The 26,717-nt window shown below is 40.2% G+C and overlaps 1 protein-coding gene across 1 annotated transcript in view; it reads right to left on the minus strand.

Annotated features, from left to right (window-relative positions):
- The window catches only part of TMCO6 (transmembrane and coiled-coil domains 6), a 93,028-nt gene that overhangs the window by 1,362 nt on the left and 64,949 nt on the right, over positions 1-26,717 (minus strand). Inside the window, exons 6-13 of the mRNA XM_082255002.1 lie at positions 24,730-24,834; positions 24,547-24,632; positions 22,798-22,914; positions 19,399-19,510; positions 18,626-18,809; positions 8,113-8,207; positions 5,249-5,416; positions 3,124-3,234 (exon numbers count right to left, since the gene is read on the minus strand). Of these exons, the coding sequence (XP_082111128.1) occupies positions 3,124-3,234; positions 5,249-5,416; positions 8,113-8,207; positions 18,626-18,809; positions 19,399-19,510; positions 22,798-22,914; positions 24,547-24,632; positions 24,730-24,834 (978 nt within the window). The remainder of the gene's footprint in view (positions 1-3,123; positions 3,235-5,248; positions 5,417-8,112; positions 8,208-18,625; positions 18,810-19,398; positions 19,511-22,797; positions 22,915-24,546; positions 24,633-24,729; positions 24,835-26,717) is intronic.

Below are 26,717 nucleotides of genomic sequence, written 5' to 3' on the forward strand. Positions count from 1 at the left end.
TATGTGGATTGGCTAGTTTTTGGTCCTGATGCGCTGCTAGTGTATACATATTACATTCTAGTTTTTATCTATACACCTTTTCCAAAGCATAGCAAATATTGCAAAAAACACTTTGTGGAGAATGTTAATAGCTCATACATTTTCAGTAGACTGGTAAACTTGTTGTGGATTACTATACAAAAAAAAAACCTCTCCCATTTTGGATGAGACGCCCTAATGTAGTAAAACATAAGATTCTCACCTACTACAATCTCATCCCCCTACTATTATGCCTGTGATTGGTGGATTGAAATTTGTGACAATGAAAGGGGAGAAAAAAGGTTCTCAAAGAATTGCTATGTGCTGCAATACCAGACTCACCAGCAGGTTGCACTGCAGGTAGAATCTGGAAATAGTATCTCCAAATTATTATAGAACCAAGTATTAAAATAAATCCCATGGTGATAATGCTTGAAGAGGTTACAAACATGTTTGTGTTAAATCCTGTAAGAAAAGAAGTGCAGTATCTACCTTTTCCACTGACTTGGAACAAGCATGCAGCTAAAGATGCAAACTTGCTCCACCCACAGCAGTGACTAACTTTAAAGCGACTGTAAAGGTAAAATTAAAAAAACAAACCTGTCTATGCCTGGCTGCTCTGTGCAATGGAATTGTGCCCCCAAACCTCCTCTTCTTGGGGTTCCCCACTAGTGCTCCCGGCGGCTCCTCCTCTCTGTCCAGTGCCCCCATAGGAAGCCGCTTCACATGGAGCTACTCGTGCATTCTCACTGCTGCATCCATTGACACAGACAGCAGAACTCGGCCCCCCCCCCCCCTCATCACTGGCTTTAATCAACAGCCGATGGCTCCCAGAGCCCTAGAGGGACCTGGAAATGAGGGGACAAGAGAGGAGCTGCAGACGTGCACAGCACTGGATCTAATGAGGGCTCAGGTAAGTAAAGGGGGGCCCTGGTGCCTAAACCATTTTTACCTTAATATGAGGAATGCATTAAGGTAATAAAGGTTTAGGCTTTTGAACTACTTTAAGACTCTGACTTGAAACAAGCATGAAAGCCATAACTCCTAACCTGCACACTTGCTTTGAGTCAACGACTTAGAAAATACTGTAGCCACTGAATGAACAGGACAGCCATGAATATTAGTTTGGGGAAAAATAAATTAGGAATGCTTCCTTTAAAAACAAACAGGGAGGTGCTCTGTTCCCGAGTCCACTGCGCTTTTGATTATTCCTCTAGTGTGCCACCATAGAACGCTGCTTCCTATAGTGGCACATGTGCAGACTCGCTCCAAAGCTGTGTCGTGTGTGTCTATTGACACACAGTGCGGCTCAGCTCTGCCCCCTTATGACTGGATTTGATTGACAGCAGTGGAATCCAATAACTCCTGCTGCTCTGAGTGCAGTGAGGGAGAGTGAGAGCAGCCCCACTGCTCTTGGGTATGCCACTGGATCAAGATCGGGCAAGGATTTGGAGAGGCTACACAAGGTTTTTTTTTTTTTTTTTTAACCTTAAAGAGGAAGTAAACCCTCCTCTGCAACTTGTACCTATAGGTAAGCCTATGATAAGGCTTACCTATAGGTACTGTAAATATCTCCTAAACATGTACCGTTTAGGAGATATTTACATTGCATGCAGCCAGTGACATCACTGGCGCGCCTCCAGCCAATCAAATGTCCGGATGCCGCAAACCCAGAAGAAGGGCAACCGAACATGTCACTCGTTAGAGAGGTGAGCAGTCGGCACTGCAGGGCTTCGTTCTAAGGTAAGTATTCCATAATGAGCTAGTATGCGATGCACTAGCTCATTAGGTGTTTGTCTTTCAGGTGTTTTTTTTTTCTTTTTTTAATTCTGAGGTTTACAACCTCTTTAACCACTTACCGCATACTAGCGTAGGTCTACGTCGGTAAACTTTGCGGTAGTGTACCGGGATGATGCCTCTAGCTAGAGACACCATCCCGGTACCGTGGTTTGAAGCCGACGGTCAGCTTTCCGTCGGTACCGACCGATGCGGCTCAGGAGACGTCCCGCCGCCTTCCGTGGCTTTGCTCGGGGCTCCTGTCCCACCGGGAGCCCCGAGCACCCAGCCAGCACGTCCGCCGGCTGGATGGAGTCCCGATGAATGCCGGAAACGGCATCGATCGGGTCTCCGTTGACGTAACCCGGAGGCAGCGTCCATGACGTCACTTCCGGGTCACTGTGCTGCAAAAGGCGGCAAATTTGAAAATCGGCTGTATGCAAAAACGCCGTTTTTGGCGTTTTGCATACAGGGAAGTGTAGTGGAGGGGTCAAGGGTCTTTTAGACCCTCGATCCCTCCATAAAGTGTACCTGTCACACATATTGCTGTCACAAGGGATGTTTACATTGCTTGTGACAGCAATAAAAGTGATCAGATTTTTTATTTTTTTTTTTAAACTGTAATAAAGTTAAAAAAATAAATAAAATAAATGGGGAAAAAAAAAAAAAAAATTTAGCCGCCCCCGTCACCGTTAGCTCGCGCACAAAAAAAAAAAAACGTATACGCAAGTCGAGCCGCAAATGAAATCGCTGTTCAAACCACACGTGAGGTATCGCCGCGATCGCCAGAGCGTGAGCAATAATTTAAAAAAAAGAGCTACACTCTACCTCTAAACTGGTAGCCGTTAAATAAATTTAAAGCGTCGCAGATTGAGATCTCTATTGACCGTAGTTTGTCGCCATCCCACGGGGGGGCGCAATTTTAAACCGTAACATATTGGGTATCTATTTACTCGGCGTGACATGTTCTTTCACAATATACAAAAAAAATGGGCTAACTTTACTGGTTAGTATTTTTTAAATGCAGTGAAATGTGATTTTTCAAAATTTTTCCAAAAAAATGGTGCTTTAAAGACCGCTGCGCAAATACCGCGTGACAAAAATTATTGCAATGACCGACATTTTATTCTCCAGAGTCTTTGCTAAAATAATATATATAATGTTTGGGGGTTCTAAGTAGTTTTCTAGGAAAAAATACTGGTTTTAACGTGTGAACAAAAAGTGTCCGAAATAGGGCTGGGGCTTAAGTGGTTAATTCAGAGAATGCATTAAGGTAAAAAACATGAAGCCTTTACAACCACTGAAAGTTACTAGAAACTATACACTCACCACTGAACTGCAGTAGTTCCAGACTGCTTGTATATGTTGTTTAGCTTCTGGATGATCTTTATAGGGCTCCAGAATTTGTAATCCAGAAAGAATTTGGGTGTCTTTTGCCACCTAAAAGAAAAAAACATTTTAGACAAAATTCCTAAAATATTGAAATGAAGTAACTTTCATGAGCAAACCAATTGATAAGCAATTTTAGTAAAATAAAGCTACAATGTACAAAAGAATGAAGGAGGACCTCTTCACGTATTCAACACCCTTGTAAAGCCATTCATGCCTGGCTGTGTGAGGACAATACCCGTAAGATCCTATACTGATCATGGACTGCTGTATCATTTGGAAGAGGGTAAACTATTTCAATCATGTCTAAAACTCATAATTATTGAACCATTAGGCCACATGAAGTGTACATTAGCATGTCTAATTTGCTGCAGGAATGCATCTTAAAATGATTGAAAAGCTTTAATTTTAGTTTTTTTTTGTTATTAAAATAATAAACATGTTATACTTACCTGCTCTGTGCAGTGGCCTCACGCTGGCGCTCCTGGCTCCTCCCTCCTGTCAGGTGCCCCCTCAGCAAGTAGCTTGCTATGGGGGCACCCGAGCTGAGCTGCTGCTCTGTGGGTTAATTCACACATGGAGCCTCGGTTCAGCCCCACCTCCTCCTGATTGACAGCAGCGGGAGCCAATGGCTCCATCTGCTGCCAATAGCCTAGCAGAAGTGCAAGTCTCTGGAGAGGCAAGGCTCTCATAGACATCTCTGGATCGAGGGGAGCTGCTGCACACAGAAGGTTTTTTACCTTCATAAATAGAGTGCCTAAAGGTAAAAAAAAAATTGTGCCTTTACAACCACTTTAAAGGTTAGGTTTAAATTTTTTCCTAAAAAAAAATTAAGATGAACTTACAGCCTACACCATCCCCACTGTACTTTCCTCCATGGGTGATAAGCTGTCTGTACTCATGCAGCTGGTGTAGCAGTCCAGGGATTCCGATTGGTCAAACCAATCACATGGTGGTGCTGAGCAATTAGAATTGCTCTGATCTGTCCTGGAAACCCTACAGAAAAAAGGGGTAGAAGAGTGGGGATTTCAAATGCCTGGACCTCAAAAGCACCTTGGTAGTTCATTGAAAATTACAAGCCCACAGCCTCAAAGGCTGCCGGATCTTGTAGTGTTTAACTCATAGAACTCTGTGCATGAGTGACGCGGCCAGGCAGATTCTGACAGAGAGCCGGGGGAGAAGATCACCCACCGCCTGTGACATCAGGGAGCCGGTGGATTTGTAAGTTCAGCAGTCTGGCTTTAGGTCCATGTGTACAGCTGTCTGTTAAACGGATGCCAGTCTAACAATCCGCTTCTATCGAATGGCCATGCTGGAAAACCAGCGTTCGTTCAGCGCTTGCAGCCAATGACTGTGACCACTAATTGCTGTATTCTGATGGTGTTCAATTATTGTATCCACCTCATTCAAAGTACCACAGGGCACCCCCTTTTTCCTAGTTTTATTTAATTTGGGATGGAAGTCGTTACAATTTACAGTGCGAGACTATTTTTATTTATTATTTGTCAGTATTCTGATAGTGGGGTGTAATCTATCAGTCAAAATACAATGTCTAAGGCCTGATTCACACCTATGCATTGTTTTTAGTGCATTTTCAGTTTTGCAGAAACACACTACAGTCCATTTAATATGGTTTTCCTATGGGTCACGTCCACATCTGTGCATTTTATTGAAAGGGCCAAGGCCTTTTTTCTGGTTCCATAGACTTTAATGGATCTAAAACGTGTATTGAAAAAATGCACCTGGAATATGCAACCTGCGTAGGTATGAACTAGGCCTTTATGGTAGAGATCCCTGCATCCCTTGTGTTGATGTGGGGATCAATCTGTTTTTTTGTTCAACCTCCTGGTACACAGACAACTGGTACAAATTGTTGGACAACACTTACAAAGAGATGCACACAGGTTTTTCTTTCTTGCCATTCACAATAGCATTCCTCTCCAACATATGCATACTTTTCAAGAGCTGTTGTGTAGTTACTGTGAAATATGGGCATTATAACGAACAAAGCACAAATACTGAATTTCACACAAAAACATGAGCAAACCATGGAGTATCAGGTTACCTGTGGACAGTAATGCAGAAGGATGATTATAAGATCCAAGCAGCACAGTGTCACCTGATCATCAGATGTCTCAAGTAATGGGATCACCCTGGAGAGAATGGCTTTCTCCTGAAGGCATTGGCAGTAGACAGGTCCAAAGTCAGCTATGTTACACAATACTGTGAGAACCTGCACAGGTACAGTTTTAACTCTTGTTAAGAAGGAAAACAATTACAAACAAATGCAAAAACAACTCCCAATCAACATTTAACAACTGTAATCCTCATGCTGCTTGCATTAGTAAATAGATATACTTTCCTATCATAATTAAGCCCCGTACACACGCAACGATTATCGGTCGACCGATCGTCTGACTTTTGTCCAGAGTGGTGTTTTGTTGGTTGGAATGTGCCTAGACTGCACACAAATTTTCTCGCCCAACAAAATTCTACTTCAGAAGTGATGTCATGTGTTGGTTTGCTTTCTTCCTTCACTGAGCATGCCAAGACTTGCTCATCAGATTTTTCCCTGTCGAAATCTGTACTGACTGCACGAAAATCGGCCGTGTTTTGACGGCCAACAAAAATTTTATAGACTGCACACCATATTTTTTTCGGCCGAAAAGTCGGAGTCAGTTGTCAGAAGCATCATACTAACAAGCCTGAAAATCTGCAGATCGGACGTTGGCCGAAAATTCCCTGCCAATTTTTTACGCGTGCGTACGGGGCTTTACTTGTTTTAAACTTATTTTTACATTTCATTAGTTACTTCCTTGTTTCCATGCCTAGGCAAATGATGTCATACATCCCAGAAGTCTTCAGGAGGGGAGGAGGGGTTTTCTCAGCTCAGCACACTCCCCTGCATGCATACTTGAGCTAAGAGCAGGAAGTCAATGCCATGGCCAGAAATGCTAGGGGGTGTTTTTCAAAGTGATTTCCCACCAAAATAAAGCATGAAAACATGGATGGATGAAGGAGTTTGCTTTAAATATTAAAAATGAATCCAATAGCTTTTTTAGTTTGTTGTGTTCAGACGCAGTGAAGATCCACTTTAAGGTCCGGTTCACACTGATGCGATGCGGGAAGGCTGCAAACTCGCAGCCTGTTCCCGCATCGCACACGCACCCCCGGCAGTTCACACTGCCATATGCGATACGCTGGGGGTGTCAATGTAATCTTAACGACACCCCCAGTTTGATCGCATATCGCAGTGCGATCGTGCAGTTCGCACAGGATCGGATCGCACAAGTGTGAACCGCTGTGCGATCCGATCCTGATGCGGCTGCAAAAATGCCTCCTGTGCGTGTTTGCTGCGGGTGCGATGCGAATTTAGCCATACAGTTTGTATGGCTAAACTCGCACCGCACAGCCGATCGCATGTAATGTCGGAGCAGTGCGCTCCGACATTACATGCGAACCCCGCACACGCACAAGTGTGAACCGGGGCTAAACTACATAAAGCTTTAGAAAACGTGTTAGATATACCAGCATTCCTTATCAAAACAAAGATAAATAACTTTACTTTAGAACACTTCAGCTCTTTTAAATGCAGGGATAGTTCTGTTTTCTTTTCATGGACCATTGTAAGTCCCCATTCACACCTTCAGGTTCTGGGAATGCACATATTCCCGAAAACATGCATTGCACCTGTGGTGCCGTAATGAAAGCCCAAATGTGGTGAACAGATGCTCATTTTGTTGCACGAAAAATGCACAAGGCTCACTGACAAAAAAAAAAAAGGTGCAGATGCAACTTTGGCACATTAGTCGCATGTAAGGTAGCCCATTCAAGTGAATTGGATGCTCTGTGTTGTTGCTCAACAAATGCGCAAAAAAGCGGACATGTGCATCCCACATGTATGAATAGGGCCTTAAATTTACTTGTTTACATTCAGTTTGGCTGCACTGTAACTGGTGACAAGGACTGCGAATAAGAAAGGCATCTGCCTGTTTGATTCATTGCTTTTAGTGCCACGAACCACGGATGATGATTTCTATGTTTCACTACACTCAAGTAATCAATGGAGGCTACAAACTGATAGAAGCAGCAAATCCCTGCATCAGTTTAAATGGCTCACTAGCTGCTGCTAATCCATATCTTCCTATTTCATAGTCAACTATGGAATGCAAAAACACATCTGGAAGGGATTTGTAGTGACGCCCTTGTTCTTTTTTTGACCTGCAGACCTGTACTCTCTAGTCTGCAGCAAAACTTTGTCATACACGGATCAAACCCCCCCCCCCAAAAAAAAAAAACAAACGAATTCCCCCATCCACACATGCGAAGTGGATGGAGGAATCCTCCCCATTGTGCTATTGTATTCCTACAGTGAGGACTTCTCTGCTGTCAGAATACATTGATCAGCGCTGCAGGTACTGACTGAATTAAAATTTCCCAACATTTTCGTTTGAGAAAAGTCAGTCATTAGATTGACTTCTCTCAAGCGGTAATGGCCATAAACGCATAGAAATTCGTCCGGTCCCTGCTTAAGCTGGCCAAATTTTGATCCATCTATGGCCAGTTTTAGTCATGGTCTGTCTGCTTCTGGCAGTTTATCTCCAGTGATCACATGGTTAAAGTGCAGCATTAAATGATCATTTATAGCTCTTGGCATTGAATTAAAAAGGTATGGGGGGGAACACATGCCTTTGTTGATTTCCTTGCCAGTAGCTACAATGCAGATGCAGACAGGCTAAATGTAATAAAACAATCTTATACTAAGAACTGCCATTACTCAAAAAAACCATATGCATATAGAGCTAGAATGACAGAAAGAGAGTGATAGAAAGTATAGTTAACAGTGAAAGTGACAAATTGAAATAGATGTAGACATATCTGTCAGCATACAGTACAAAGTAACATTCTAGTGTTAATAGTAAGATTTACCAGCAGATTGATGTCCTTTGAATGGCCCAATAACTGCATCATAGCTGGTACCAAGTTAAGGTTTAGCACTGCAGAGCTTATGATAGGATCTTTTACTGTAAAAAAAATAAATAAAACATATGTTTTTTTTTTTTAAAGTAGTTATGCTAGATAGATTTTCACTTCTTACACCTCTTGCACATGGGCTCCTAAACCCGTTCAAGAACATTTTTTTCTGTACGCTATACTTGTGTTTAGGACAGAACCATTGTATACCCAGGTTCTAGGTTCTTAGGTGCTAGGTTTTACTGTTCTCTGTGACAAGTAAGGGATTCATTTTAAAACTCTTATTTTATTTAAAAAAACTGTAAACTAATGGTAACTATGTTTTATATTTATATGGGTTAATGTGGATGTGTCGTCATTTAAGTAAAGCACCATATCCGTTAAATACTGGCAGAAACAGAAACAAGGGGCTCCTTGGGACTTTTAAGGTGCAACACAACTATAGAAAATTCATTAAAATTACAATATTTATTGTAAAATTGAGTTAAAAACATTATTTTCATATAAAATCGAGTACAATCATGACCCATTTCCTATATTCCTTTAGTCCACAGTGGTATTACGATGCTGAATCCCAACATGTTTCGATCGCTGGGCCCCTTCAGGGGATGTATCGTCTGCTAAAAGGTCATGGCACTAAATCAAATAAAGACAAAATATGAATATACAGTATCTCACAAAAGGGAGTACATTTTTGTAAATATTTTATTATATCTTTTCATGTGACAACACTGAAGAAATGACACTTTACTACAATGTAAAGTAGTGAGTGTACAGCTTGTATAACAGTGTAAATTTGCTGCCCCCTCAAAATAACTCAACACACAGCCATTAATGTCTAAGCCGCTGGCAACAAAAGTAAGCAGTTTACATCGACTACAAGCAGACAGTGCATTTGTGTGTCTCACACACGGAACAGATATGGAGGCACCCTCTACGAGCCGAACGCTTAGACTATTAAGCAATAATCCGCTGCGGCAAGATGCACAAGCCACCCTCAAAAAGGCTAAAGATGATTCTTCTTCTTCTATTAAAACGATTTTTCACAAACTGGAAAAGCTTATGACCAAAGAAGTCAAAGATTACTGGGAGAAAACCACATTAAGCGAGTATATTGATGTCGCAAGGATCCCAAGAGGTCTCCGTATAAAAAAATTTCCAACCTTTGATTTGCATAATGATGATCTCAAACAACAGTGGACAGATACCTTATCCAAATGCTCTTTTGAGCTCATGAGGCTCATCGTGGATTCCAAAAACTTGGAGCTTGATAAACTACAAGAGGAGATTCTATCATTACAAACAGAACTTTCACCATTCAAGGAGTCCTCACTTTTTGCAGACCTGGATCATGGTTTGAATGATAAAATCGATAAGCTTGAACTGGACATTATAAAGGGAAAACAAGAAAAGCTGCTCAGAGATGAGATTGATTACGATACAAAAAATGTCTACACGTGGAAAAGAACAAACACCTGGTATCGTCAATATCCTACCAAGAAACGGGTTAGCTTTTCAGATCCTGACATGGGGGCCATAGACACATCGATGGCTAATACATCGGACACATCAATGGAATCCAGATCGGGCAATGTGTCATCGGCTTCAAAAAACGGATCAAGCAAACGCAACAGACGGTACACAAAGAAAAAGGGCAAAAACGCACAAGAAGAAGAGGGAGAAGACACCACCGGCAAATCTCGCCTCCGTTCCTCTCGGAAATAGACTCAAACAATTCATCTACCGGTATCATAACAGCAAGTAATAATGTTATTAATTTGTCTAAAAGAACTTTAACTGCTGATGATGTCAGTCTATTATCCAAAGGTCTAAATTTTTGCCCCCATGTTCATTTTGACCCCTTTCAAACCATTCTACAGGTCAACAAATTTGTTCGCAATTTAACGCTTAAAAGGCATTTTTTTGATAATATTGATACCATCTCCAATGATGTTGATCCTGCCACATCCCCCATTTTAGACAGGCCTGTGCTCACCTTCCGTGAGGCATGTGCCGTTGTTGAATTGGAGGATCTGGCAATGGAGAATTTATATCAGTCAGATGAGAGTTCTGAGGAAGGGGTCAAGAGAATCACTTTGTGTAGCTTCTCTAACTTTTACCCGATCCAGTCACGATCACCAAGCATGGACCTCTTCCAAAAGGCAGTGGAGAGAGACATATTTGGCTTAGCCATTGATACACCGTCCTCCATACCTAGGTCCCTTGACAATTTAACCAGCAAAGAGAGAGTCTCTTTAAAATCATTGAAGCAGGACACAACCATCACCATCAGAAATGCTGACAAGGGAGGGGCAATTGATATACTTGACAGTGAGGCTTACAAAAGAGAAGCCTTTAGACAACTAAATGACACCTGCACCTACCAGCCTTTGAAAAGTGACCCCACTGTGAATTATAAATCGGCACTATGCACTTTAGTTGAGAAAGGCTTAACCCTTGGCGTTTTTTCTGCCAATGTAGCAGAGAAACTCATCCCAGACCACCCAGTTACACCTATTTTTCACCATCTCCCCAAAGTCCACAAGGGCTTAGATCCAATTTTGGGGAGACCTATTGTCTCTGGGATTGGATCTCTCTGTGAAAAATTGGGTGAATGGTTGGACGGTCAATTACAGGACCTTGTACTAGAACTCCCTAGCTACTTAAGGGATACCAAACATCTTTTAAACATTATGGATGCATTTTCATGGGCGGAGGACTACATCTGGATTACATGCGATGTATCCAGTTTGTATTCCTCTATACCCCATGATCTTGCCGTTACAGCCATAGATACTGTTCTTAAACAACGTACTCATCTCAGTGCCGAACTACAAGCCTACATTCTTGAGGTATTGTTATTTCTTTTGCAACACAATTTCTTTTCATTTGATGGCAATTTTTACCTCCAAAGGTGTGGGGCAGCGATGGGGGCCAAGTTTTCCCCCTCTCTCGCCAACCTATACATGGGTTGGTGGGAGAGACCCCACATCTTTGGAGGTGACAATCCATTTAGAGACCGAATTGCACTTTACTATCGCTACATAGACGACCTCATCTTTGTCTGTCACAACAGTGTGAACTTGGATGATTTTTTGTTACACTTAAATCACAACTCTTTGAATTTAAAGTTTACAGGCACTTCAAGTGCACAAAAAATAGAATTCTTGGATGTTGTGTTGAGCCATGAGAACAACAGAATTACATCCAATTTATATAGGAAACCTTTGTCTGGTAACAGTTTACTACACGCACACTCTAGTCATCCAATTCACACGATTAAGGGTATCCCTGTAGGACAATTTCTCAGAGTTCGCAGGATTTGCAGTAGTTTACAAGACTTTAAGAAACAAGCGACATTATTATACCATCGTTTTTTGGACAGGGGCTATCCTAAATGGATGTTAAATAGGGCTTATTCCATCGCCCTAAATAAAGATCGTTCAGATCTTCTAACATTAGATAGCTCAAGAGACCCATGTCATACACAACACGATATTGTCCCCCGGAACAACCATAGGAACACAACGTGGAAAAATGCCAGGAAATCTAGGAGCTCTAAAAAAATGATTCCTTCGATCACATTATCTTTGCCCTACAGTTTAGAGTTTAACAAGATAAAAAAGATTATTTTAAAGCAATTGCCCACATTATATACAGATGATATTTGTGCAAATGTCCTTGAAGATGGGGTGAATATAGTAGCGAAGAGGGCAGCCACCTTGGGTAACTCCCTGTCTCCCAGTCTTTATATTTCTGAAAAACCTAATACATCTAGGACATGGCTTTACTGTAAAGGGAATTTTAAATGTGGCATGTCAGATTGTGTTACTTGCCCACACATTATCAGTGGGGACAATTTTGTCTCTACTCATGATGGGAGGGTATACACCATCAAAGATTTTTTCAACTGTAACACAAAATACCTCATTTATTTAATTTCATGTAAATCATGCTCTATGCAATACGTAGGCAGAACCACTCATAGATTAAAAGATCGGTTCAAAAAGCACCTTAGTGACATTCGTACTTTAAAATCCACTAACATAGCTAAACATTTCAACAATATACATCAAGGAGATATGTCTTTAGTACAGGTCCAAATCATTGACCGTGTCACCAGACCTCCTCGAGGTGGTGACATTTTTAAATTGCTTTGCAAAAGGGAGTTTTTTTGGATTTTTAAGTTACACACACGGATACGTCATGGGTTAAACTGGGAATGGGATGTCACTCATTTCTATGAGTGACTTCCTTCCCTTGGCGTCTTTTAACACCCACAACCCATTTCTTTTGGTATTCATTTTTTCTTCTCCCAGTCTGAGCTCAACTTCCTATATAATATTGATGTGTTATTTTCTTGTTTCAACAGGGAACATATACACTAATTTATTCCATTTATTCATAGCGTCTTCGGTCTGTTTCTGATATCAGTGGTTATTGTTATATGTTCACATGTGTGCATTTACAATTTATATGACATCCATCAAATGCGGCCATTGATTATTCTGACCACTTGTTTTCATCACAGTTATGAGGGTCCTCCGTTCATCTTTTTTCCCGTTGGTTTTTGGTCCTATGAACTCGCTGCTTCGTTGGCATTAATTAATTATTTATTAGTCTTATATTTTTTATGTTTGCCTTCGACTGCTATTGTGTGTCTTTTACTATTGTAGCATGTGTTGACATTATTACCCTTGTCTGCAATGGTTCATTGACCTCTTCTTTACTTCCTTTTTTCCAACGGGTATATGTATATAGTGTTTATGGAATATATTCATCTCGACTATGATCTTGCGTCTCTAGACATGCTTCATTATTTTTCATTAAGTTTACAATAAAAAACATCTTTACTGCAACATTTAAGTTTTATCACTTTCATTATTGTCATATACACATCATAGCGCATATCTTCATCAATTAGTACATGCACAATACACAACAGATTGTTTCACCCATTTTATCAGGTTCACTCACCATTTTACATGGTCTACATTATCTTTCTGTTGTTTATCAATTCTCACACTTTTAATTTTAATTTTGTCACTTCACTATCATTTCTCATGATTGGCACAAACATTGTTATTTATTCACAAATTTTATTCAATAGCCTTTTACTGCCAACTATGGTATCTCACACACCCTTTGCATTCACTTTTTATTACCTGTCACTACCCATCCTTTCCTTCCACCCCCCTCTTTTTTCCTTTCTCTCCCCCTTTCCCTTCCCCACCCCTCCTTTTTCCTTCCCTTTCTTCCCTCCTTTTTCACATATTCATTGCATATACTTTACGTTCATGCACTTGGTTTGATTATAACATATAGGATTGACACGATGATCAAGATATACGGTGCTGGGTTTGATTGCCATATTTATTTATGCATACATGCACGATTTTTTTGTAGGATGACTTTTGTCTTATATATGTATCTTTCCTACATGTACATGTATGTTATTATTTTTTATGGCTTTGAGCATTTTACCCATGCATGCTCATGTGCGTGATTGTGTATATTTGTGTTGCATTTGATACATTTGCATACACGCATACACTACGTACACTTTATATTTCACATCATATATATATTTTTATATTTTCATTGGGAAACAGTTATATTATTTTTGTCCAATTGTTCATATTCATACAAAATATTTATATTTGTTTTCCCAATATTATTTTCCATCATTTATTGCTATTTAGATACAGGCATGTCTTGAGACCCAATATCTATGCAAGATAACAGAGGAAAGTTATGCAATATTATGTATTTATATAATACATTTTCGTTTTGATGTTCATGTTTTGTTGTATATATTTTCCTCTGCATTATGCAGATATGGATTTTCCTCTTGCATCACATGATTTTATTATTATAGTTATTATCACTTATGTTGTACACCTTTTTATGTTGTTTACATTTATTGTCATGTTTGTGAAGCACTCCCATATGTATGTCTAAATATCCCAGGTGCTGAATCACGGACTTATCGGTCTCTCAATTGAGAAACATCAAGTTGATGACACAAACCTGCGATCAATCATCAAATTAGAATGTGTATATCAAACCGATTTCCGTGATCCATCACTACGGTTATGAGTAAGCGGCTGTATGTGCCGTGAAACGCGTTAACCTTGGATTGCCTGTTCCCCTGCACTGTCTGTTTATCTATGATTTGAAGAATAAAAAAGTATTCTTTTTACTTTCATCTACCTGAGTGCGGTTCCACTACTTCTTTGCACAACAAAAGTAAGTACACCCCCAGGTGACAATGTCCAAATTGGGCAAAAAGTGTCAATATTTTGTGTGGCCACCATTATTTTCCAGCACTGCCCTAACCCTCTAGGGCAAGGAGTTTACCAAAGCTTTAAAAGTTGCCACTGGAGTCTCTTCCACTCCTCCATGACAACATCACAGAGCTGGTGGATGTTATACCTCGTTTCCATCGGTTCGGTACGGTATGCTATTTTGAGTGTTTCCATTATGAAAGTGGCTCATATAACCAAACCACACCATTCCTGGTCCTCCTTCAGATGTAGGGCCATAGCAAATGGTACAGTTAGGGCAGAGCTACCGGCGTCACACGATATATTCCACTGATTGGTGGACAGAAAAACGTCAATGCTCATGTCAAACGAAAACGCAAAACAAACACCACGTTTGGTGTAAGCATCGCATGGCCCCTGGCAGTCCGACTTGCAGTGGAAACGCTAACCTGAATAGGCCGGACCATTCTAACCCTTCTAATCTGTACCGACCCGAACCGTTCCGCTCAGTGGAAACCAGGCATTAGAGACCTTGCGCTCCTCCACCTTCCGTTCGAGGATGCCCCACAGATGCTTAATAGGGTTTAGGTCTGGAGACATGCTTGGCCAGTCCATCACCTTTACCCACAGATTCTTTAGCAAGGCAGTGGTCGTCTTGGAGGTGTGTTTGGGGTTATCATGTTGGAATACTGCCCTGCGGCCCACTCTCAAAAGGGAGGGGATCATGCTCTGCTTCAGTATGTCGCAGTACATGTTGGCATTCATGTTTCCCTCAATGAACTGTAGCTCCCCAGTACTGGCAGCACTCATGCAGCCCCAGACCATGACACTCCCACCACCATGTTTGACTGTAGGTAAGACGCACTTGTCTTTTTACTCCTCACCTGGTTGCCGCCACACACGCTTGACACCATCTGAACCAAATACGTTTATCTTGGTCTCATCAGACCACAGGACATGGTTCCAGTAATCCATGTCCTTAGTCTACTTGTCTTCAGCAAACTGTTTACGGGCTTCCTTCTGGGACGACAGCCATACAGACCAATTTAATGCAGTGTGCTGTGTATGCTCTGAGCACTGGCAGGCTGACCCCCCACCCCTTCAACCTCTGCAGCAATGCTGGCAGCACTCATACGTCTATTTCCCAAAGACAACCTCTGGATATGATGCTGAGCACGTGCACTCAACTTCTTTGGTCGACCATGGCGAGGCCTGTTCTGAGTGGAACCTGTCCTGTTAAACCGCTGTATGGTCTTGGCCACTGTGCTGCAGCTCAGTTTCAGGGTCTTGGCAATCTTCTTATAGCCTAGGCCATCTTTATGTAGTGCAACAATTTTTTTTTCAGATCCTCAGAGAGTTCTTTGCTATGAGGTGCCATGTTGAACCTCCAGTGACCAGTATGCGAGAGTGAGAGCGATAACACCAAATTTAACACACCTGCTCCCCATTCACACCTGAGGCCTTGTAACACTAACAAGTCACATGACACCGGGGAGGAAAAATGGCTAATTGGGCCCAATTTGGACATTTTCACTTAGGAGTGTACTCACTTTTGGTGCCAGCTGTTTAGACATAAATGGCTGTGTGTTGAGTTATTTTGAGGGGACAGCAAATTTCCACGGTTATACAAGCTGTACACTCACTACTTTACATTGTAGCAAAGTTTCATTTCTTCAGTGTTGTCACATGAAAAGATAAATAAAATATTTGCAAAAATGTGAGGGGTGTACTCACTTTTGTGAGATACTGTACATTGATCTCACAACAGTTGTGTGCATATATTCAGTAATGCTTATTCAACATGCTTACCCCAAAATGACTTCCAAGTAAAATAGAATATCTAATTAAGGTTATCAGATGGTGTTCCCAATGGAGCCAGACAGATTAGGACCATAAATTACCACAGGAGACATGAAAAGGGGTAAGAAAATATATGAAAAAAAAAAAAAAGAAAAAATTATATTTAGTTAACCCCTTTTCATCCCTCCTGTGGTCACTTATGGTACTAATCTGGCTGGCTCCATTGGAAACACCATCTTATAACCTTGGTTATATATTCTATTTTACTTGGAAGAAATTTTGGGGTAAGCATGTTGGATAAGCATACGGAATATATGCACAATATCCATATTTTGCCTTTATTTGATTTAGTGCCATGACCTTTTAGTGGATGGTACATCCCCTGAAAAACATGTTGGGATTCAGCACCATAATACCACTATGCACTAAAGCAGTGGTCCTCAACCCTGGTCCTCAGGGCCCACTAATAGGCCAGGTTTGCAAGATAACTGAAATACATCCCAGGTGATATTTTTTGCTGCTCAGTGATTGCAGTATTCTAGTCTGCATCTCCCCAAGGTAATACATAAAATCTGGCCTGTTAGTGGGCCCTGAGGACCGGAGTTGAGGACCACTGCACTAAAGGATTATAGGAAATGGGTCATGATTGTACTCAAATTTTATATGGGTATATTATTTTAACTAAATTTTTTAACGCATATTGTAATTTTAATGAATTTTCTATAGTTGTTGTGCTGCACCTTAAAATGTCCCAAGGAGCCCCTTGTTTCTATTTCTACATTTTTAAAATTTGTGGGAAAATAATCCATGCAACAATCCATGACCACATTTCTTTGCCTCAACCAACTGCTGGAACCCGTTTTACACCAGAAGTATTTTACCCCTAAATCCCTTAATCCTCTAGAGTTAACCACCTTCCCATCCAGTGTTTTGGCTTTCTAAATTATCTTACACCTCTTGGACTTCCTCCAAGGTACCCTCTTTAGGCTATTTCTTGTTTGAGAACTGCAAAACCAAAGTTATTGCACTCTACATCACAGTCTTCACCCTACACCGAATTTGGATTCTAAAGCTGGGTATACACGTATCAAAATTCAGCCAGTTCGGCAGGAACCCACCAAACTTTGATCTGTGGATACCCCTTTCTGTTTAACAGAAGGCGGTCGTTAGGCTGGCTTCTGTCGAACAGTCCTGCTGGAAAACCTGAATTCTATCAATCACTGAGGCCAAAGGCTGCAGCACTGATCAGTGTAATCTGATGGGGGGGGGGGGGGGGAGGGAGTCCCTGCTGTCAGAATACAGTAGGGCAGTGAGATGTGGGGATTTGTTAATTTTTTTTTGTTCATCGCACTGATTGAAAGAAAAAAAACTCACAGTGTATACCCAACTCAAAGTGGATACACCAAACATTGGTGGTATAAAAAAAAACTGTCTACAATTAGTATTGAAATAATACTGAAACCTATGTAGCACCTCACAATTATTTAAAGTTACTTCAAAAGCGGAGAAGAACTGTGGGGAAGTGTCCTTGATCGTCACTAGTGCAGTACTATGATGTAGAAACTGCTTGTACTCTTCAGTATTGAATTTTAATTGGTCGGTAGGTAGGCACAGATGCTCTCTGCATGATTAATTATAAGCTTACAGAATATGGGTGGTTCATTTTCATATGTGTGCACAAACAGAAGAGGCAACAAACATGGCTATATTCTTTAAATATACTTTGTTAAAGTATATATAAACTCAGTCACTAAAATTTCATATATGCTCTAGCATGTTAATGTCTTTTAAAAAGTTGTTTCTGATATTTCATATGTGCAGCTTTCATGAAAGAATTCTGGTCATCCTGCTGTGAAGGCTATTGTTCAGGTACTTCCTGCTGTGGGGGGGAGACTACTCTTAGTCGTGCCTATGAACTGTTACCCTATTACTCAGGAGATACACTCCCCCAGTTCACCATGAATGCTGCTGCTGGACTCATTTACCTCATCAATCATTTAGTGGCCAACGCTCCTCCACTGACTATTGTTTGGCCAATGTATACAAATTTGAAATACTAATAGCATACAAGGCCATCCACAACTTTGTCCCTAGCTACATCACTAACCTCATCTATTAATGTCACCAACATAGTCCACTTTACTCCCCCCCTAAGACCTTCTGCTCTATAGCTTCCTCATCAACCTATCCAATACTCGCCTCCAGAGCCTTCTAGGCTATCTCCTGTGTCTACCTTGATGGGATCCCTGAAATTCATCTCTTCAGAGAAGCCTATGCCTCCTCAATCTAAAAACTAAAGTTTTACTTTATCAACTCATATCCACAGAGTTATTAATTTTTGTATCGCTTGCCCCCTCCCTTTTATATTGTAAGCATTTACAAGCTTTATCCCTTAAGATTACCTGTCATGTTATTCAAAGTCCAGAGGCATTCCCGAACTAAAAAGAGATGCTCTTTCTGAAACTGCTGAATAAAGACAAACAAAGCCACAAGTAGGCGGCCATCTTCTTGATTCACAACTTTGTTGCCTGCAGCATCAACTTCCGCTAGAAGGTTTCCCAAACAACGCACTAAGGGGCAAACCAACTGTATTGTGCATAAAGAAAAGTTGACATTCAGAATGTGTTTTTACATAATCAAAAACACTGCATATTGTACAATAAAATACAAACACAAACCTGGACTAAAGGCTCATTTACATCAGATGCAGTTTTCACTGCATTTAAAAATACCTTGCACACATATGCAAGCAAAATGAATGTATTGTAATAAACATACATCATTGCAGTGATTTCATGCGCACTAAAAAAAAAATCAGTATGCTTCATTTTTTAGTGTTTAAATGTACCAAACACATGTAAACATACCACAAATGCATTTATAGGCAACTCAGTAAAAAAAATAAAAATAAAGAATAATACCTAAGAAATGTGATGCAAACGTATTACAAGTGCATGTAAAAACACATGCAGAACTGTACACTGAGCAGCACAGTAGGAATATTTAATTTGTTGACTTATGCAAAAAAACACCATCAGCTCTCATCTATAAGTTTTCAATGCCGGAACATCAGCATTTGTGTACGACAGTTATGATTAACAGCCAGCTAACATAGATAACAAATTCAAATCATGAACTGTTCATTTTACAAATTATAATTTTTAGATCAATTTACCAGCTCAGAACCAGGAAAACTGGTGTTTGTAAGAAATCCAGCTAGTTTCGTCAGCAAGTGTACCAGTTTGGACACCACACCTTGTGAAATCAGCAGTGCATTGTTTACCTGGCTGAGAAATGATACAAACATTTTAAAAAGAAACATTACTTATTAATAAAAAGAAAGTTCATTACTGTACCATACAAACATGTATGACTGAAAAATGTACTGTATATTTAGTTCCTAATATGGTAAAAAAACATTGATTGATAAAAGCTTTCCGTCTCACAGAAAAAAAAAAACGGATTTTAAAAAGTATTGTGGTGTATTTCACTTAAAATTTGTTAAAAAGCAAAACACAAATAAAATACAAAAATTCAATTTGGTCAATACATTTAGGCTGCTTTCACATTGAGGCGCTTTCAAGCACTTTTGAGGAGTTAGCGGTGTGCTTTTTTGAAGGCCACATGACTCAAAAGAACCACTTTAAGGTTCTTTTGAAGCACTTTTTGAGAGTTTTTTTAGCGCTTCAAAGATGCAGAAGTTTTTTCACTGCTCTGCCAGCGCATCTCCCCAGTGTGAAAGCGTTAATTGATTTTAATAGAAATTGGTTTTCATGAGCTTTTCAGGCACTTTTTCTTAGCGTGAAAATGCCTGCAAAGCTCCTCAGTGTGAAAGGGGGGGGGGGGGTCTTAGAATTTTTTCACTTTCAATCAACATAGATTTTTCAAGTCTCTTTTCCATGTCATATGAAATGTGTTATTTTTTTTTTTTTTCTGAAAAATTTTTTTTTATTGAAAAATAGAGATGTATAGGTACAAAACAGCCTTTGGGCATTCCCTGGCTAATACATAAAACATAGAACTACTAATAACCCCTCCAATTCTAGAACCCCAAAAAAAAGGGGGGGAAAGAAACAACACACCTTCCATACACCACACTCTGTCATTCTCTTAAAAAATCACTTCATGGGTTGATGAATCATAAGGAGATTCCTGTTCCCTCTCCACACATCAGGGTAATGTATCGGAAGAATATATACTCGTGTTTAGAATCCTACCTGAACAAATGTTATATGAGTCCCCGCAGAGGAATACATTTGTTCATATCATAAACTAAACCTTATCAGGGGGGAATGAATTCAGTCTGTGGACTCCTGATCATCTGTTGTACACTCCGAATCTGTCCACAAGTGTCAGACCTTCTCAAATTTCCTAGGGCAACCCTGGGACAAATAAGTAGCTTTGTATAGGGGTACAACCTTTATTGATTAAACGCTTCTAGAAGGGCAGATTAGGGGCGGTGTCTGATTTCTACTTGAGCACAATCACCTTCCTGGCATAAAATAAAAGGAGACCCAAGAGAGTACACACCGCCCTACTTATGGCCAGAAAGCCAAGTAACCCCAGGTGGAAAACACCAAATTTTACAGGGACCTGTATAGTAGTTAGGGTAGATATAAAACTGGGTCACTTCCCGCCAGTAGCTACTAATCTGAGGGCACTCCCAAAAGATATGGGCTAATCCAGCAAGGTCACTAGAGCCTCTCCAACAGCAAGAATAGGAATTAGGGTATATACCATGTAGTCGTTGTGTTGTAAAATAAATTCTGTGCACTATCTTAAATTGGATCAGCCGGTCTTTAGTCGATATTAGTGCTTGGAATGGACTGTCTCAGAGATCTTTCTAGTCTTCATTGTCCAAGTTCTGCTCCTCCGAATGCCACACAGTTAGCAGGGCATCAAATCCCACATGAACAGAGGTAAGTAGTGAAATGTGTTATTTTTAACTTCAACCCTGAATCTAGGATGTTCACAATATGACCTGCCGAGGCAGCATGGCCTCTGCCCCAAAGCCTTTCAAGTATGCTTGCCATGGCTTCCATTTACTTCAATGGAAAACCAGCATGACAGGCTGACGGTTGGGCCATCTATTGAAGATTTCTGACAGAGGAGGTGTAGTACCAGGCAGGCTGCACAGAGAAGACATGAGGAGTGGGATAAGTGGTAAATATAACCTATGATGGTGTCGCTGACATCAAGGAGAGAAGACACTCTGAATGATTTGACTCAAAGGTACCATCTCACCAATCTATGCACAAATGCTTTTACACCAGAGCATTCAAATTCTGCATATATGGTTAGCTCAGTTTACCAAGCCAAGCAACTACAGTTAGAAATATATGACAATTGTTAACAAAATTATTGGTCTTACAAGGTTGTGCATTTACAAAAGTGTATAGTCCAAACTTTTCCTTTTGGTTTTGCATAGAGTAAGGAAGGATTAGAACCCCTGTCCATTTTTTATTGCTGTCTTACAGTATATGTCCTGCTGACCATCGCTACCAAGACAGAAAGTAAGGGAAAAAACAAACTGTTACAGTTGTAACTGGAACAAGTAATGATACATCTTGGAATGGGGATATCTGTTCCATTGGCAACTGTCTAAGGGAGTTTTTCTCACTTTGCAGAGATTTCTACTGATTTTCTGTTGTAGAGGAAAATTTTACCAACAGGAAGCAGACAGCAAAAAATAAACTAATAGGGTTTTAACCCTTCCATACTGTATCAAACAAAAAAAGTTTTGGCTTTACATACATATTAAATATGTAATGTTATTGATTTTCTTCCAGGCTGTGGAGGCAATTCTGAATGACACGGCTGGGGGGGGGGGGGGGGGGGCAATTCTGAATGCTACCATATTATATATATATATATATATATATTTTTTTTTTTTTTACCAAAACGACATTTTAGTTTTGGTAATATTAATTATTTACTATGTACCATTTTAATATTTAATTTAATATTATATTATTAAATATTATAAGACAGTTGCTAAAAACCGAAAAGGGTATCTACCGCCCGGCATTTTTCTAGATGCTGGACAAACAAGCAGATATAATAGTAGCAATTCAACAATAGTTATATTTGTACATTTTCAGGTGCTGTTTCTATTCTAAGCCAACTTTACAAACTTTGCTTAAGCCCAATACATAACATAAGAAAATCGGATGAATGATCGTCTGTTTTTTCCTTTGATGTTCCACAGCAGGTCGAAATGGAGGATGGTACTACTGTAAATGTATGAAAATTCTCGGACAAAGGCTTTTTTGTTTTTTTGGTTTAACGTTTCTGATTATGTGCAGTCTTTCGGATTAAATATTTCTGATATGAAAACCATAGGAAAACAGTAAACATTAGGTGAAAATTGTTAGTTCTGTTCACGTACAAGAAAAATTTGCCAATATGCCCCTTCGGAAATTTTCATTTGGAAAATCTGAATCGGATGTCGAAAGTTGTGTACACACTATAAGGAAATTGAACAAACGTGCCTCATACGGCATTTTTCTTACGATTTTCTCATAGTGTGTACCCCACTTTAGGTAGCTAGGAGAATGACATTAAATGCACATACCTGCTGACAATGTAATGAAGGCACCAAGCAAATTCAATCATCATCCCAAAACCATCTTCAGAATCAGAAACTAACAGTCTAAGTATGTCCTGTGTTAGTCCAGCCTCTAGAACAGTTCTGAACAAAGGTAACACATTTAAATATTTCACCAACAATCCTGATAGGATACAAAGCTTAAGTAAAGGCACACAATAAAACTAGCAGGACATAATATAAAATGCTAAAAGTTATCAATATGACTTTTCTCTTACTTTTAGAATATTTACATTACTTTGAATGCATTCCTATTATTTGGATGGGCTATTGCTTTCATTATATTTATATGTAATGTACTGTATGTATACTGGGGCATATTTATGCATGTGTAAATATGTATATGCAGGTATTTACCGCTGTTGTCAGATTTCTACTATGTAAAATGTTGTTGTACTTAAAGCGGTAGTATCCCGCTTTTTGACACTTTTACCTACAGGTAAGCCTATAATAAGGCTTACCTGTAGGTACAATTAATATCTCCTAAACCGGCACGGTTTAGGAGATATTTGCAGTGCATGCAGCCGCTCTCACACAAGCGGCGCTTGTGTGAGAGCGGGGGGACCTTCAGTTTTACTTGCCGGGAGCTTGCCGGAAAATCACTCCCGCGCGCATGTTTTTTCAATTTTTGGGTTTACAACCGCTTTAAAGTAGAACTACAGGCAAAACTTTTTTTGTTTTCATTTTGGATATAGTAAGGGAGGGTTATAACCCCCCTAAAGGTTTATTTTTGCCATTTGTGTCCCATTGGGGACATTGGCCTTCCCTTCCTGTCCCATAGCCAAACAGTAAGTGAGAGGAAATCCCTGCAAATTAAGGAAATTCCTTGGGGACCCCCAGGTCACCGGGACTAGTGTCCTATTGGAGCATTTCCCCAATTACTTTTCTGGGGACAACACAAAATTTGGGATTTTCTTTTACTTTAACTTTCAGGCTACATTCACACCTGAGCGTAGCGTTTTCGTGCGTTTTTTTACCGCGATTTTACCGCAATTTTTACCGCGATTTACAGGCGTTTTTTGTGCAGGCGTTTTTAGATTGAATAGAAACCAATGGAAAACGCCTGTAATCTGCCCAAAAAGAAGCTCATGTACTTTTTTGAGCGTTGGGCGTTTTGCTTACAGCGTCAAAACGCTCAGATGTGAACAGGGGCCATTGAAATGAATAGGATTTGTCTTGTTGGGCGTTTTGAGAGCTGATCCTAGAGCAGAAAAACTCCCCAAAAACGTCCCAAAACGCCTAGATGTGAACGGAGCCTCAATGATAACGGTAAACAGGACAAATAGAGAGGGTGAATCTCCTTAACAGGGGCACAGACAGCTATAAAGAATGACAGGTGTTCTAATCCATCTCCATTCTATCCAAAACGAAAAAAAAAGTTTTGCATTTAGTTATAGTTAAACAATGATAGTAACATCTAATCTAATGTGTCAGTGAGTTGCAAGGCTGTTCATTTTTATTGGCAACTAAAGGAACACACGTGCTGCAGTGCAACACAAGGCATGGTAAAGCACTGCCATGCGTTGCGCTAATCTTCTTGGTAAAAAATGATGCATGTCTGATTTTTGGACGCTTTGATGCAACACACGTAAGTCAAGGTGTGAATTGGCCATAGCATGAATGTATTTATCAAGGCCCACTCTGTGTTTTGCATTTCCTTCATTCAGGTCTACATGTTTCTGTTGCTATGTGTATGTGTCAAACATGGCAACTTACGGAACTATATTCTGATGAGCTTCCTTTGCTTGCAATAACTGAGAAAGTGCATATCCAGTGGCTTCTAATACTGTCATATGAGGAGACTGGAATAGAAAATTGATTACGCAATCTGTTTCACTACTTAATCCCATGTATTATACATCATGGAAATAAGTGATAGAATAATACAGTACACCTCACCTGTATGCACACCACAAAGGCCGGAATAATTCCTTGTAAGAGTAACTGGTGCCGTGCTGCCTCACTTTCCACAATAAGGTTACCCAAAGTATATAAACACAGCTCCTAGAAAAGATTAAATAAAGATAATTTTTGCTTTCCATCCAAAACTTGCCACACTGTTTAACATATCAAAGTGCTAGAGCTGATGGGTAGCTATCAGCCTCCAGTAACTAAAGCAAGCCATACATGAATCGAAATGGTTTAGCAAGGTCCGGGCAAGATTCTATTTATGTATGGGCAGGCTGATTGTACCCAAGTCGATCCATCAATCAACTTGAATACAACCAGCCTGTCAATATTTTCACATCCAATTACTGCCGGGGGCTATTGTCGCTAAACAGTATTCATTGTGCTCTGCCGGCTGGGAAGGCTCCCCAAGCCCCCCACCAGCAAAACACAATAGCGCTGTGGGAGGCATTCCTCCATCGACACTACTTGTGTTGTTGGGGGAACAAAGAGATTTTCTTTCCTTCCACCAGAAAATCAAATCATCTATGGGCTGCTTTAGTGTTGTTGATCACATCCCTTCTGCACTGCAGTTAGACAACCCAAACATCCAGGTAGGGAGCAAAAACTCAGCCTATCCCCTGATTTTTTACAATGCAGTGCTCACTGTGAATGCATCCTAATGCATGTGAAATGTCACAAGAACAGTGGGGGTGTGCCTAGCTGCATACAAATACAGACTATTCAGAAATTCTGTGTTTGATTATGATCCTTTGAGAGCTAGAGATACAATGTGATACTGGAGGGTGCCGGCTAGTAATCTACATTTGTAAAAAAAAAAAATAATTAAAAAAACCCACAAAAATTATCTTTTAATATTATGACTGCAATAGAGGTCAGGATGCCTCTGAAGTATCACTCTGGGTGCACCAACATTTTGACATGCAGAACACTGACCAAACTGGCCTGCAAGCCTTTCTAGAGATTACATCTGACCTCTGTAGAAGTATAAGGACATGTGAGAGCCCTGAATCCTCCACAACATCTGAGGAACTCTTTAAAGAACAATGTTTAACAGATCAATCAGTTTGTTACAGAGGGGGGAACATGGCAGAGGGAAATTTGCTCACAAGTTTCAGCTGTGCTAGCCAATAAAGGCATGTAACTAAACAAATGGCGTGGCTAGCAGGGTTAAGGGCTGACAAATTTGTTGGGTGGACTCACAGTGAAATGCCCTTCAACATGCACCTACATCTGTTAAATACAAACTGATGAGCTCTTTACCATTGCCTTGATTTCAGTAGATGATAAATGACTGACTCATCCACTGGGTTCCTGTATCTGTCAGTTATTCCAAGAACCTTGGACATAATGAGGCTAGGCAAGGGCTTTTCACTTTCCCCATTAAAATTAGCTGTAAACGAAAATAAGTGGAGGATCTGGCAGCTGAACTAGAGATCCCTTGCCATAGCAGGTGAGAAGATCTTGCTAATAAGTCCTCAGGTAGTCAGAAAGTACTGCCAGCACCCACTCAGGACTGAATCAATATGTTTCAGGTGGAATTAGACAGTCAATATTACTTTTATTTAAAAGGACCATTTAAACCAATTTTAAAATTTGGGTGGATTACTGTAGACTAGATTACCAGCTTTCATATTTAATCATCTGAAAAGTCCAGTGACACCATCTCCCTGGCAGAGTTTGTTTCAGCCCCGCCCCAGCAACTTAATGATGAAAATAATAACATTTTAAATGCCAATAGCGATTAAAAGCCTACTCTAATTACAGTTGCCGCAAATAATTAGGAATTTAATTGCAAAGATATCAGTCACAAGATCCAATGTCTGCTGCAGCCAGCCTCAAAGAATCCAACCAAATCCAAAATAATAGTTTTAAACAAATAGATCTTTTAATAGTATACGATAATAAGTTAAAACAATGATATTGTTCTTTTTTTTACATGCTGTCTAGGCTTTCCACTGGATCTTCGGAATTCCATA

Source organism: Pelophylax lessonae (assembly GCF_965119305.1).
Source record: "Pelophylax lessonae genome assembly, chromosome: 4".
Taxonomy (NCBI): domain Eukaryota; kingdom Metazoa; phylum Chordata; class Amphibia; order Anura; family Ranidae; genus Pelophylax; species Pelophylax lessonae.